The 13,373-nt window shown below is 39.7% G+C and overlaps 3 protein-coding genes across 5 annotated transcripts in view; all 3 read right to left on the bottom strand.

The window, feature by feature from the left end:
- LOC120731792 (MICOS complex subunit mic25-a-like) overlaps positions 1 to 2,440 on the bottom strand; it is a 54,427-nt gene extending 51,987 nt beyond the window's left edge. Inside the window, exons 1-4 of one of the 3 annotated variants that reach the window (XM_040029040.1) lie at positions 2,197 to 2,440; positions 1,413 to 1,512; positions 1,110 to 1,164; positions 142 to 298 (exon numbers count right to left, since the gene is read on the bottom strand). In XM_040029040.1, coding sequence (XP_039884974.1) covers positions 142 to 298; positions 1,110 to 1,164; positions 1,413 to 1,512; positions 2,197 to 2,280 — 396 coding nt within the window. In that variant the 5' untranslated portion in view covers positions 2,281 to 2,440. The remainder of the gene's footprint in view (positions 1 to 141; positions 299 to 1,109; positions 1,165 to 1,412; positions 1,513 to 2,196) is intronic. The other 2 variants (XM_040029041.1, XM_040029042.1) reach the window with 2 other exon arrangements.
- Positions 2,441 to 2,657: 217 nt separating this feature from the next.
- tpra1 (transmembrane protein, adipocyte asscociated 1) lies at positions 2,658 to 9,601 on the bottom strand. The gene is made up of 11 exons (XM_040029039.1): positions 9,325 to 9,601; positions 8,357 to 8,540; positions 8,051 to 8,183; positions 7,675 to 7,761; positions 6,885 to 6,957; positions 6,612 to 6,691; positions 6,396 to 6,506; positions 6,242 to 6,302; positions 5,478 to 5,580; positions 4,965 to 5,045; positions 2,658 to 4,564 (listed from the first exon to the last, which is right to left on the bottom strand). Exons 2-11 carry the CDS (start codon positions 8,527 to 8,529, stop codon positions 4,294 to 4,296), a joined length of 1,173 nt encoding a protein of 390 aa, XP_039884973.1. The 5' UTR covers positions 8,530 to 8,540; positions 9,325 to 9,601; the 3' UTR covers positions 2,658 to 4,293.
- A 112-nt stretch (positions 9,602 to 9,713) lies between these two features.
- Positions 9,714 to 13,344, bottom strand: trim107 (tripartite motif containing 107). The gene is made up of 2 exons (XM_040029038.1): positions 13,224 to 13,344; positions 9,714 to 11,628 (listed from the first exon to the last, which is right to left on the bottom strand). Exon 2 carries the CDS (start codon positions 11,615 to 11,617, stop codon positions 10,070 to 10,072), a length of 1,548 nt encoding a protein of 515 aa, XP_039884972.1. The 5' UTR covers positions 11,618 to 11,628; positions 13,224 to 13,344; the 3' UTR covers positions 9,714 to 10,069.
- Positions 13,345 to 13,373: the final 29 nt, after the last annotated feature.

The following is a 13,373-nucleotide window of genomic DNA, read 5'->3' as shown; positions in this document are numbered from 1 at the left end:
AAATTCATGTAAGAGCATTACCAAGGTTAAGCCTTAACAAATTAAGTATATTTTTTATCAAGACGTGTCTAGTGAAATTATGCAGGACGTGAAGATTCAAATAAATGTGCTCCTGGCATAGATCCAGAAAACATCACTCACCAGTATCTTGGACTTTTCGTGTTCTTCGAGGGATTTTCCTTTCTCTATGATGAGGGCAGAGGTCAGCTCATCCAGGCCAGTGATTGCTGCATTCTCGTTCTCCCTCTGGGCCAGTTTGGCCAACTCCTCCTTCACCATGGCCTGTTGACGTTCAAAGCTAAAGTAATTGAAACATGAGATCTATTAACCTTTGACACTTTATTTTGCAATGGAAAGCCCTCTGAAGTTTTTGTTCGCATAGCGGGTTAGCCACTGAGGTTTTACAGATATTGCTTTATGCAAAGCATTACAAATAAATGTGGAAAACGCCTACAGAAGTCACTTCCAGAATGTTACACATGGTTTTCCACTGTAATGTGATAGAAAAGTAAAATATACATAGAGTAAATTAACTGCATTGCAATGAGCATGAGTGAGAACTGCTGGACTTCAATATGCAAGTCTTCAGAGGCTCAGCACAGCATATAGGCACTCCAACAGCACAGAAACATGCCTGTTATACAGAGTAATGTAGCACAGGCAGTGTCAATAGGTCACTCGGCATGTGTACGTTTGCACAACATTGCACACTGTGTGCACGTCATTTCAAATATCTGTCAACTACATGTATTCAACATGTATTCAGCTGCAGCTGTTCCTTAACCAACTATGACAGAAATACAACTCAATTTGTGACAATTTGATATCTGAAATCAAAAATGTGTCTCAAACAGGTTTACAGTCTAAGGCATGTAAAATCCAAGTCCTTAGCCTTGTGAACCTGGTAAGAAAAAAAAAAAAAAGCTCCCGTCAGTAACTGTGAAAACTAGAAAAAACTTCAGAAAAAGCACCAGAGGAGTGATCCCTCTACAGACAAACAACAGGTAGTGTGTGTACAAAACAGAGCAAGTTACAGGACAAATTCTAAACATGTAAACAAGCATGACTGAACACAAGGGAACAGTGACCTTGACATTGTGAGCACCTACTTTTTCCGCATTTCCTCTTGAATTTCTTTAGAAGATGGTCCTGATGGTTTTGCACCTAACACACAATTGGATAAGGATTACTGATGCATATAAAAATGACAGTATGAACCCGTTTGCAGGATTTGCAGCAGGGTTAGGGGTGTGTATAATAAGATCCCTTCAGACATGAATCATGGCAAAGCTATCTACTGCAATTATACTATATTTTGATGCTGTGCTCAAGAATCAGTGCATGGGAACATATTTGCTGCGGTTACAATGGGAAGTTTGTGAGACAGGAAAGGCCTTTGACCAAAGACATACTTGATGGTGGTGGTTTGTGACTGTCCGGCAAGGACTTTGGTGGCTTGTTGCTGTCAGACCCCTGAGACTCCCTCATCCTGCGGAGCACATCTTCTGAGAGCTGGATGGGATTAATAAACACATGCAATGCAGTGTAAATGTATACCAGATTAAATCTTAAGAGGTTTAAAGTCCATCGCCTAGCCTATTCAAGTGTCCTATAACACAGAAAATACTTCTGTACACCTCACCAATCCAATGACAAGGTATCGAAACAAATGCTAGCTAGCTATTTGCCTGCATGGATAGAAAAGATTACATATTCTCATGCTGCAAAACTGCAAATATGTTGATGACAATCCCCATGTTTCATGACATGTACTTCTGATTACAGAAGTCAACAACAGCAAAGGACTTAACGTGTTTGCTGTTGTTGACATAGCGTCTTAGCTATCAGCGGTTTGCTGTGGAAATAACACCAGCATCTCATGTGACCTAGTGCTGTGAAATTGTCCGCTGTGCTAGCATTTTATCAGTCATTATTATACTACTAAAATAATAACCTACTAATCTAAGAAAGAGGGCAACAGTAGCTGGACATGACAGGAAAAAGAAGTTCTGACCCGGGTTCATTTAAGGACACTGGACCTGTCAGGCTCGCAGCAGACAGACGGATACCACCACAAAAATCCCACTACTGCCTCTGCCATTAGCCGCTATACCGTAACAATAATAATAATAATAATAATAATAATTAAAACTGTGGTGTGAATTACCCCTAAAGCAACAACGTTGTACTCTATACCTTCACTCCTTCAATTACTGTGACCTTCTCGTCTTCGTCCAGTCCGAATGACACTTTCCTCGCCGTGCTCCCGTTTCCTCCCATTTTGACCAGTTTTCCGTTCCCACTCAATTAAATCACGCAATACAAGCCAAGTCGACTGTTATGTGAAGAAGACATAAATTGGAGAGCAGCTCGAGTCGCCGCCACAGCGACTGCTGGTCAAAATACTCCAATAAAGGTCATTTTAACGCTTCAGTATCCTGAAAGCTCATTGGCCAGATTTTACATTACGGATCCAATGGCTAACAGTAGCTTATCGTAAACGGAGGAAGGGTTGATGGGAATTGTAGTTAAACACAAGACTGACGAATCTAAAATGCGACCTGTGCGGTATATTTAAGATCATACAGAGCGCATTTGCTCACACACACACACACACACACACACACTATAGATAGTAGAAAAAAACAATTGAAACAAAGAGTTCACTGTTTATTCTTTAGTTCATGGAATGCTTAACACCTTGATTTGACATGGCTGGAATATTGTACAATAAATGCACTTCAATAAAAAGGCAATTTTAAACATCATTTCCAAAGGATTTCACCATCAAATGTTTTCAAGAGTGGAATTATGTTGTGATGCAACTTGTGAACTCTTGTCCAACAAAAGGAAAAGAGTATTTTAATCCATCACCCCACATAAAACAACAAATTTACATTTTAGGATAAAATATTTCAAATCAGGAAAAATGCAAATGAATCATATGATGAAAAACATCATTGCAACCCCCTATTTTATATTTATTTTTTTTTGCATATTGGTTACAACACTATGCTGATGAATACTGCTAGCTTAAATACAGCAATCACCTCATACCAAATATTGTATTTTCCTTGGCAACAGTATGCAATATACTTATCCTTGTCAATGTATTACAATGAGCCAATGCAAGTGCCTGACCTTGTTCGTCAAAAGACAAAAGTTTAAACTATGTAATGAAACTGTATCAATACCCCCATTAGATACTATGAAAACAGTTGTTTTTGGTGTACGTTCACCACTTGTGGTAACATTTGTAACTCTGAATATAGGGGAAAAAAATCAAATCTGCAACAGCAACCTTTGGCAGCAAGCAAAACTGGAAAACCACTGGTATCAATCACAAGATTGACGTGGAATACACAAATAAGTTTGTGCAAATTTTGTCTTTTATCTCACACACATAACTTGCCAACAAATGTCATTTCACTGGCAGCATTGATTAAATCTGGAATTAAAGTAAAAAGCACACAAAAAAAACAAACAAAAATGAAAAGATGTCATCCACAAGATCTGGCTTCAATTGTTAGGAATTGTCCTTTGTGTCTGTGACATTCTGACCTTTAACACCAATGCGTTGCCTGTATTCAGCAGCTCCCTATTATAATGAAGTGACATACAACACAACAACACTGTTTTACTTGTCAACACATACCAAATGAATTAGCACAAGTCTTTGAAGTGCTTCCAATAAGCAATGTGACCAGTGCAAACTGATTAGCCTGATTGGTCACAAATCTTAAGTCAGATGAGATGCTGTTACTGAAAGTCTTCAGTGGGAATGTACAGATGTAAGGTTTCCATCACAAGAATGTTTGATCAGTTTTATAAACTTTTGTAATTAAAATAGGTTTAAAACATCATCGGTGAGAACTGAGATATTCATTGTTGCATTAGTGCTGGAATGACAGAAAATGTGGTGAGACGAGTCAATAAACTCCCAGAAATAAGAGCTTGCAGAGCAGAATCATTATCAAGCCTGTTGGGGCCACAATGAGGGCAGCGCTCCCAGTTTGGAGCTGGAGCTGGAGCAGCAGCAGCAGCAGCAATGCACTCTGGACAATGTTACAAAAGCAGTTGCTAAATTCACAGTCCTTCAGAAATAAGTTTTTTTTTTCTTTGTTTGTTTGTTTGTTTTAAGCGCCCACTCTTTCAGGCCTCCAAAAAAAGACCACTATCACCCTCCTTGGTGTCCAACTGTTTTGTTCTGCACCAATTTCACTGATCCCCATATTGCTGACAACACTACACATGCACAACAATTTTAGTCCAGCTGTACAACTCTTGACCCCTTCACACAATTACAGGTCTCCAGCGGTCAGCTTCAACGCTGTTAACGCTGCTGGATCCATAGGGTCCGGAGGCAACATCATCCAGGTATGCTCCAACCATGCGAGTACTGCTCGGACCAGAGCCATCAATCTGGGTGGAGGAATAGTACAGGTCCTGGTCATTCATCTCCTTACGACCAAGGTTTGCAGCGACGGTTGGAGGAAGGTGGACATCACTTTCATCTGGCTCATCTACCTGCGACTTGTAGGAGAATAGGATCTTGGGCTCTGAACTGCAGAGATGAGGGAAAAGGTAAGCTTTTATTTGTACAGACCGAAAACTGTCAGCTCCTGCAGTGCTCATCAAATAAATCAAGCATCTAAACTGATGTAAGAGAAAACCACTTCATGGTCATATCTATAGGCTACATTTCCTGAATCCTGTCTGACATAAGTCCTCAATACAAACATAATTACAAAGACAAACAAAATAAATAAAACAAACTAAAATATAAAATTTTCAAACAAAAAAGCTAAACTGAAGTTAGCAAATTCACCTGGAAACTAAACCAAAAGCAAAGCTGAATTTAAAAAACAAGGAAGTAGAAAAAATAAAAACTAATAAGAAAAAAAACAAATGTATAATAAGTGCTGATTACACTCTTATTCTCTACATCTCATGTGACTACATACCCAAAGAAGCCTTTGAGGAATGTGACATAAATGAGAGGAGCGAAGGCAGAGAAGTACAGGAACGTTGTGACATCCACACAGCTGGTTCACAAGAGAAAGAGCAAACCGTCTCAGTAAGCTTATTCAGCTCTCAGCTTCACAAAAAGCATAACCAACAGATTGCTGCCTGACTATTATGTTCAGATTCGCCCGTATAAACTCCACTGAACTTTGGTGGACCCAGCAAAACAGTGAGTCATCCCAGTGGGTGCAACTCAGCCAACAAAATTAAAATACTAAGAGGTTTTAAAACAGGCAGCCAGCTCCATATCAAGGGCATTTTCTAATAGGCTTACAGAGCATTAGAGCCACAGCTGCTCTGAATGCAGCTATTGTTTCTTCTTAGAAGCATAAAATTAAATATGAGGCTTGATTTACTTATTTTAATCACAAAAAAAAAAAATCTAAATTGGCTTTATAGCTATATAATGTATTTTTGATGTAATATAACCAAATATGCTTCAGAATACTGACCATAGTCCCTCTATGACTTCAGCACACAACAGAGCACTGCCGAGGCCCTGAACGAGGTTCAGCAATGACAGGATGGCAGCATAGACGTAGAAACTCCTCTTAGCTGGAGAAAGGAAGCCAAACAGAGATCAATCAGGGCTTTGCAGGTAAATTTAATATGTTAAATACCAAGTTTGGCTTTAACGATATTTGAGTAAGAAAAGTGTTCCCCCCCCCTCTCTTTCAGTCTTTATAGACTGTTAATTTTCACTTGATGAAAAAAAACAAAAAACAAAACCAGTGGGACATGCGAAAGTTTGACTGTAATTAAGATACTTTTACTGCCCTTTATGTCAGGAAACTGGAGCCATCAAAATGATCTATGCTTTCTCGTTGCCGCCCCCTACTGGCCTCTACTGTGGATAATGACTCACTATAAATAAGACCCTTTATGGAACTTCGCTGATAAATCCCCCAACTACTCTAACTATATAGCAAAGGTGAACAACAATGGCTCTTCTGATCAACTGTGTGAGGATGTGAAAATGAAGACAATGACACAAACGCAGCAGGGGAAATACAACTGCGTGAGGCAAGTATAGATGTGGTTTTAAAAAGTTAACTCTAAAAGACAAGACACGACTTTATGTGGCCAATTAGGTCAAAAATACTTCTGCTATTGAAAAACTGTAACTTTTTTTTTTTTTATCATATCAAAAGTTAGGAGCAATTCTACTTCTCCAATCTTAACTTTGTTGTTTAATGCAATTTAACTTTTAACTCACATGGCAGAGATATCCTTTCTCTTATTGGAGTTTTTGGTAAGATCACAATCAAAGAGTACACCTATTTAAAAAAAGACAAATATGAGATAACAGGCTGATCATTTATGGTAAAGGATCTTTTTGCTCATGCTGCCATTATAATGGAGTTACTGACCACAAAGAAAAAGCAGGAGCTTGCCAGCCAGAAGTGCCGGCCCCCGTGACCATAGATGTTGAAGTCCTCCGCTGACAGATGACTGTCAGGATACAGTATCTCTAGCGTGCCCTGAGACAATGTATTATTCAGTTCATCTGCATGCAGAATTTCCTGCCACAATATGTCATGATGGTAATCATTTGAAACTATATTTAACCTCCCATCTGCCATTACCTGTGTGACTGAGTACGCCAGAGCCAACACAGCAGTAATAGCCAGCACACGCTTTATGCTGGATTTGCTCTCCAGGTGGCCTAATAAACAGAGGAAGAATCATGCTTAACAGGAAAACAGCTGCATTAAATTAATTGCACTTAGCACTGAAAAGAAAATTTAAAAAAAAACAAACATATTAAACATATTTGTCATGTAAAAAGCTAGAAACATTACACATCTAAAAATAAAATGCGTGGTAAATGAGAACTGAAACCAACATGACAAACTCACCAAAAGCCAGTCCCAAGATGATGACACTGAGCTCAATAGCCAGCAAGAAAAAACGAGTGATTTCCCAGAGCACCTAAAGAGAAAAGAAATCTTTAGGAGGAATTCCTGTTGTTAAGGAGATCAGCTGTGTATTAACACATGTTAAGTCGAAGTGCATAACTTTAAAGGTCAGCAGACACACCATTATGTTATATATTCATTCATTCTTTTTTGGTAAATTTAATAGTTTAGCCCTGATAATGTGCAATGGAAATAACAGGTCCATCTCTCTAAGCTCCATAGTGATCTGCCTGGTATGTGTGGAATGAAGCTACGCCTTTTCTTTTAAACATGAAAGGTCAAAAACTTTTTTGGACACTTAATAAAAAGATATCTCTTGCAGGATATTGTCCCTGTCATTTCAGTACAAGTCAAATATTTATACTGACAGAAACCCAGACTGTTTTGTACACAAGAGACTTAGAAAAGGCATACATTTCAGTCTCTTATAAGCCTATAATTAAAAGACGTTTTAACAAATTCCAGGTATGCTCCCATTTGTACATTGCAGTACCATTAGGAATGGGAAGACACATATTAAATTGAAACAGTAGATAATAACTTGAAATTCAGCTCTGTTTTACACTTTTTTCTGAAAACAAACTGACACCGTAACAGACTCGATCGTTTTGGGCGTGGTGTGGCTACGACTACGGGTGTCATTTCTATCACAGATTATAATTTTACTTTAAATTACAACTTGTAGCCATAAACCTATAAAGTTTTACTTGTGGATCATGCGCTTGCTTACTTTGTCTACAATGGTGGCAGCACTGGATGCACTGACAGTCATGGACACTATAGCCCGGGTAATTCCAACTGCTGCAACAACAAAAACCTAAGAACCACAGCACACAACACGTTAGACTACATGATATAGTCTGTCAACATAACATGGTCATAATAAAATCATATACTGGTGGAAAATTAGGCCAAAGTACAGCTGATAACAATCCTGTACTCAACAACACTATTGACAACCGTTCCTTTATTGCTTTGCCAGGCTGAGGTAAGGTGTATTAATATACTGTTTGACAAATAGATCAATCTTTTACATCTTAAATGCTTTGGTATACCAGTTCAAAGAGGAAAAAGCACATCCACTGATTGTACAGTTTGTGTCCTACCAGCAAGTAAAAAGTGACGAAGATGGGGCTAGAGGTGAGGCGGATCTTTGCCCTGGCTGAGGGCAGCTTCCACATCAGGAATACAAAGAAGGCCACATTAGGCACGAGCAATAAAATGTCCCAGAACCGCACCCTGAAGCAGACAGGTGAACGTGAAGGGTAAATGAAGGGATTAAGTCCTTCAGCAAAGAGTCCGTATCTATAAACATTTTTGATAATCTGGTAAATTTCTACTTTGAACAGTCTCTGTTTTGCACTTATAGTAACAGTAGTTTCAACAGTAATTTTGCACAATCAACTGATTACCTGGATTCTCCAATGTCCTCATACAGAACTTGTAGGCATTTGTGAGGCTTGGTGATGTTGTTTTGGGTATCAGGTTGCCAGGTCGAGAATGCTGTTGTGTTTCCCAGTGGCGTAGGTGAAACACTGCCATTGTCCTGAGAAAAACTAACCACAGTAGACACTGTGGCTAGCATGGTGTCAGAGCCTGAGGGAAGAAATATCTGATTAAGTCAAATAATATTTTAAACACGGTTAGTCATTTTGAAATATGTAAGAATTTTACTGTGGGGGTGCTGCAGGTACTGAAGGGGTCTGCTTTAGCTACATACAAGATTGCTGTATCCTCCTTTAAAGAATTTACAGTTGGTCTTCTAGATAAAGCTATATACACGGGAACACTTCTTTAAGAAGTAGTGCAGTCGATGCATCAAGAAATCACAGCTCATGTGCTTGAACGTTACATAATGAGAAACTCGACATGCAGTGTTCAGTGCCAAGCAGTAACACTAATCTCGTTAACATTTACTTGACGCCTACTCAACAACTGGACAAGAGACAAGTTACAGTAGCCTTCCAAACTTGTCCACAGCTTACAAAAATACCAGGGGCTAAGACTAACATCGTACATTTTTTGCTAGAGTCAGCTAAAGTTGAAAATGGGCAGGAATCATGTCGCAGCAGGACTTCTGCGTATTATTTATCGGAATACTTTCAGTTAGGGAAGGGGAATTTCAGACGTTAGCTAAGCCGCTAAGCTCGTTAGCTCCCGTCGGAATTTGTGTTGTTTATTAAACGAAACTACTCGCTCATTCCTCAGAAACAAATTCGTCAATGACGATAGTACTCATGGTACATGCGGCTTGTTTATGTAACATAAAGTACCAGAGATTAAAAGCCGATGGACTAGCGTTAGCAACAAAACAAACTGGTGGCAGTGTACTGACGCCGACACACCGTGGAGCATGAAATAGTAAATATTAGCATCTTACCTTTTCAGAAGACTCGGAATTAAGGATATAACTGCTGTAAAATATATTATTCAATAATGTAATTCAAGCACATGTGTTGTCATACACATAGTAATCGACCGACACACTGGTCTCCAACAGGGGACATAGCTATGCCGGATACTTTCGTTAACAAATTTCCCGTCGGGTCAGCTGACACTCTCACCCACCAAACAGAATGAGCAAGTCTCGCGAGATGTCATACTTATTAATGAAATGGATGTGGTAGTAGGGAGGTTTTGTTTACTTAATACTTAAGCAAGTAAAACACAAAGCACAAAAGACTGATCTCTCACAAATGTGTAAAATAGCGTGTATGGTTGTGAAGACTAATTATATAATGATAATATATTATGAAACAGAGGCCCTGGGGATTTTGTAAGGAGTTTATTTATCAGTTAAAGTAGAAAAACATCTTTAAAAGTACATCTTTATTTTAAAGTGTTCTTCCTTGTTTACATTATATTAGGAGTGCATTATGCTGGAGTAATAAAAAATATATTTATCCACATTCCCCTCTGAACTCTGCATGTCTGCGCTAGTCTTTCAGTCATTCTGCAAGTATTTCACTCATATTAACAACTTTATGTTGATGCCAAATTGAGAAGCATCCCTCCGTCATTATGTAAAGCCTCTAGTACAAGGCAAAACTGTTTTATTGTACAAGTCTTAATTTAAATTATTTACCATTTTTTTCTATGGACAGTTAGTTAAATTGTGGTTACAATTATGAATAAATTGTGACACGGCCTTTTGGGTGACCTGACATCATCCTGTAGGCCAGGTGCACTGGTTCAGTTAAGTTAGCTTTAAATGTATAAATGTGAGTCTTTCCACTGGTAGGGCTAACATTGTAGAAGCTCAGCCTGTGGGTCTTGAAGCTCAGCTTGATCTCAAGTCTGCGTGACACTGTGGTCCTCTTCAAAGGCACACTGTGACTTTGCTCGAAGGCAGTCAGAAGGTTGTTGAACCACATCAGACACCAAGAGCTTCGACTGCTTTCCAGAGCAGATGGCACCCCGCTGCGTTCTAGTTTCCCACTGTAGCACACGCCAATGATCCAAGGTGACCCCTCCAGCTCCACCTCCCAGCAATGATCACCTTCAGAGAAGCTTTGGTTGCTGAGGACCTGGAAGAAGCTGGCGAACCTCTTAGGAGAGGACGGGTAGTTCTGTTTGGCAGCACTAAATGTGGCCGTTTTCAAGTCCTCTGAGAGAACAAGGTTAGGGTGGACTGTTTCTGGATCAAAGGTGATCTCAGAAGGGTTGAGGGTGTTTCGAAGAGAGCGCTGAATCTCTCCGAGTCTTTCCCTCAGCTCAGCATTCATGTCTTCCACCTTGGGACAAGCCTGTGCAAGGTTGACTTTTACCTTAACAAGCTCTTCCTCTTCTCCCACTTGTTTTGAAATCAAATCTGCAATTTGTGGTTGCAAACGTTGGAGCTCTTCACTAAATGTTGCCCCATCGTCTTCTTTCAAAAGGGATTCAGCTGTTTGCAAAGCCTGCCTCAGCTGCTCGGTCAGCTCAGAGGCCTGACTGACCCGAGAGCATATGATGGCCTCAGGTAGACCTAACTGTTCTTCAATCATCTGTGTCACTCCCTCGATGTAGTTCTGCGACAGCTCCTTTATCTTCTCTAACAGGCCGGATGCTTTCTCTCTCAGCCGACCACTAGCAGTGGTCACCTCTAACTCCAACTCCTTTTCTTTCTTAAGGATACCCTCTGCCATCTCTAACTTGACGTTCAGCTCAGTCACTTGCGACGCCAGTTTAAACTTTGGTTCATCCAGTTCCATTTTGCCTCTGCCACCACCTTTTTCCTGATCCATTGAAAAGGGATGCTCTGTGGATCCAGACCCAATTCGAAACCCATCCTTTGCTTTGCATTCTTCGCTCTCCTCTTGGAGCTCTCCAGCTTTTTCTTGCACTTGGTGATATTTGGCTTCAGATTCCTCTGTCATAGAGCTATGATCGCTCTCGACTGTTACATAGCTGCCATCAGCAGGGTTTCCAGGGGGGAGGACTTTCCCAGCAGTGGCTTTGTAGGTTTCTACAATACTACGCATTTTGAAGTTCTTCACGAGGGCATCGGATCCCTGGTACTCAGAATGACACTCGGGGCAGTTGTGATGGTCAAGGCCTTCTGCCATGGTCTCAAGACAGGCAAAGCAGTAGAAATGACCGCAAGGAAGAGAAACTGGGTCAGAGAATAGTTGCAGGCAAATGGGACATGTAAGCTCCAAAGCCAAAGCCTCTTCATTCTCACTCTCAGACATGATGACAGGTGCTGAAAAAAAAAGACAACCTGGGGTAAACATTTGCAATGGTAAGTAATTCACAATACACAATTAATGTAATTGTTTGCTAAGGTTTGCACTGATTATCAAAAAGGGCTTACATTCTACACTAATTATTATGAATGAATGCATATATGACTACATGTATGAATCACAGATCAATTTTCAATACTTTTTACTATGTAAAAGTATTGATTTTACATATGCAAGTTAAAACAACAATGGGAAAGAAAAATACATTATTATAAGAGATTCTGGAGTAGCACTGCATATCTCTGAAGGCACCATTAATGATGATTGGCATTACAGATGATTCGGAACAATATATGCTGCCAGAAAGGAGGCGTGCTGATGTCAGCAAGACATTGCCATGACACTTTGTGCGTGTATTACAGCAGTATGTTACTAAACTGGTTTGGTCCAGACCTAATGCAAACACAGTAGAAAGAAAAAAAATGCTGACAGTGATTAAATACCAAGCTCTTTAGCTTCTGTCTTCTTAATGACCAAACTGCAAACCAACCAAGTTTTACATTTGTTTGTTTTGTTTGAGCATTGAAATGAAGTGTATTTCACCTGGCAGAGGAGAAAAACAACTATTACAACAAAACACAGGGGAAAGGACACCAGTGAGGACTTGCTGATGTGGGTAGACGTAATTTACAGAACTTTGGCCATGACCATGACAGTAATGATAGATTTACAGTTAGAATCACTATCAGAAAAATATATGTGCAACCGTAACATTGATTTGCAGCTCTGTTACTTCTATCCCGGCTACGTTTTTGTCATTATCTAATAACAAATATTTATTTTCTCGGCTTCCAAAAGGTTTAATCTGGTTTAATTTTCATGGTCTGGGGATTGGATGCATAATGTATTTGAGCGATATCGACTTCTTTTCTAGATAGGGTTGATAAGCTGAAAACAGCAAACACATTATGGAAACACAGACGGACAAACCACGGTTTTTTTTTTTGTTGGTTTTTTTTAGTTTTCTGAAATGCATTACAATAAAAAATGATAATTAGATATTTTCCCATAACTGGTAACGTCTACATTGTTCCCCGTGTCTCACATATTTTATTGCAGTAGTAAAATCCGGAAGTTACACCAGTGACTAAGCACAACAACTGAAGAGTTGTAGTGCATTGAAAACAAAATAAGACCATATGTCAGCATCGTCACAGGATGTCTTTCACATGATACCTGCTGTAAATGAAAACTTGCAGTCATGGCCATAAAAGGGGAAACGGAAAGATCTACGAGTAACTGGTAAGAAGACTGTTAACCTGTTGGTTAAGTTTCGCTTTCCTGAGAACAGGACGCACACAAGCGGAATCCAAAGGTCACTTTCCTTCACATGTACGATGAACGTTTTCCTGCTAGGGTGGGAACAAAAGATGAGCTCACTTAATTCGGCTTTGTTTTCTTATTAAATCGCACATTGCACGATTACTCTTCAAAAGCCTCTCAAGCCCCAAATTTCTGGGGCATCGTGTAAAGCGTAAGCACTTCTTTAGAAACATTTAATTATTATTATTATTATTATTTTAAAACATACCATCCACCTTTAAAGACTTACCTGAAGGAACCGTAATTTTTTGTGTTGCTTCTTCCGCGTCAGGTGCGTCAACAAAACGCCCTGCGCAGAGGTCCGCTGTAACCCTCGTAGCCTTCAGCAAACACTGACGCCGTCACCTACCCACGTGGAGCTAATAAAACTGCAGCTACC

Source organism: Simochromis diagramma, unplaced genomic scaffold, assembly GCF_900408965.1.
Source record: "Simochromis diagramma unplaced genomic scaffold, fSimDia1.1 OVJJ01000483.1, whole genome shotgun sequence".
NCBI lineage: Eukaryota > Metazoa > Chordata > Actinopteri > Cichliformes > Cichlidae > Simochromis > Simochromis diagramma.
The sequence above is the reverse complement of the archived record's forward strand: the minus strand, read 5'-3'. Positions and strand labels throughout refer to the sequence as shown.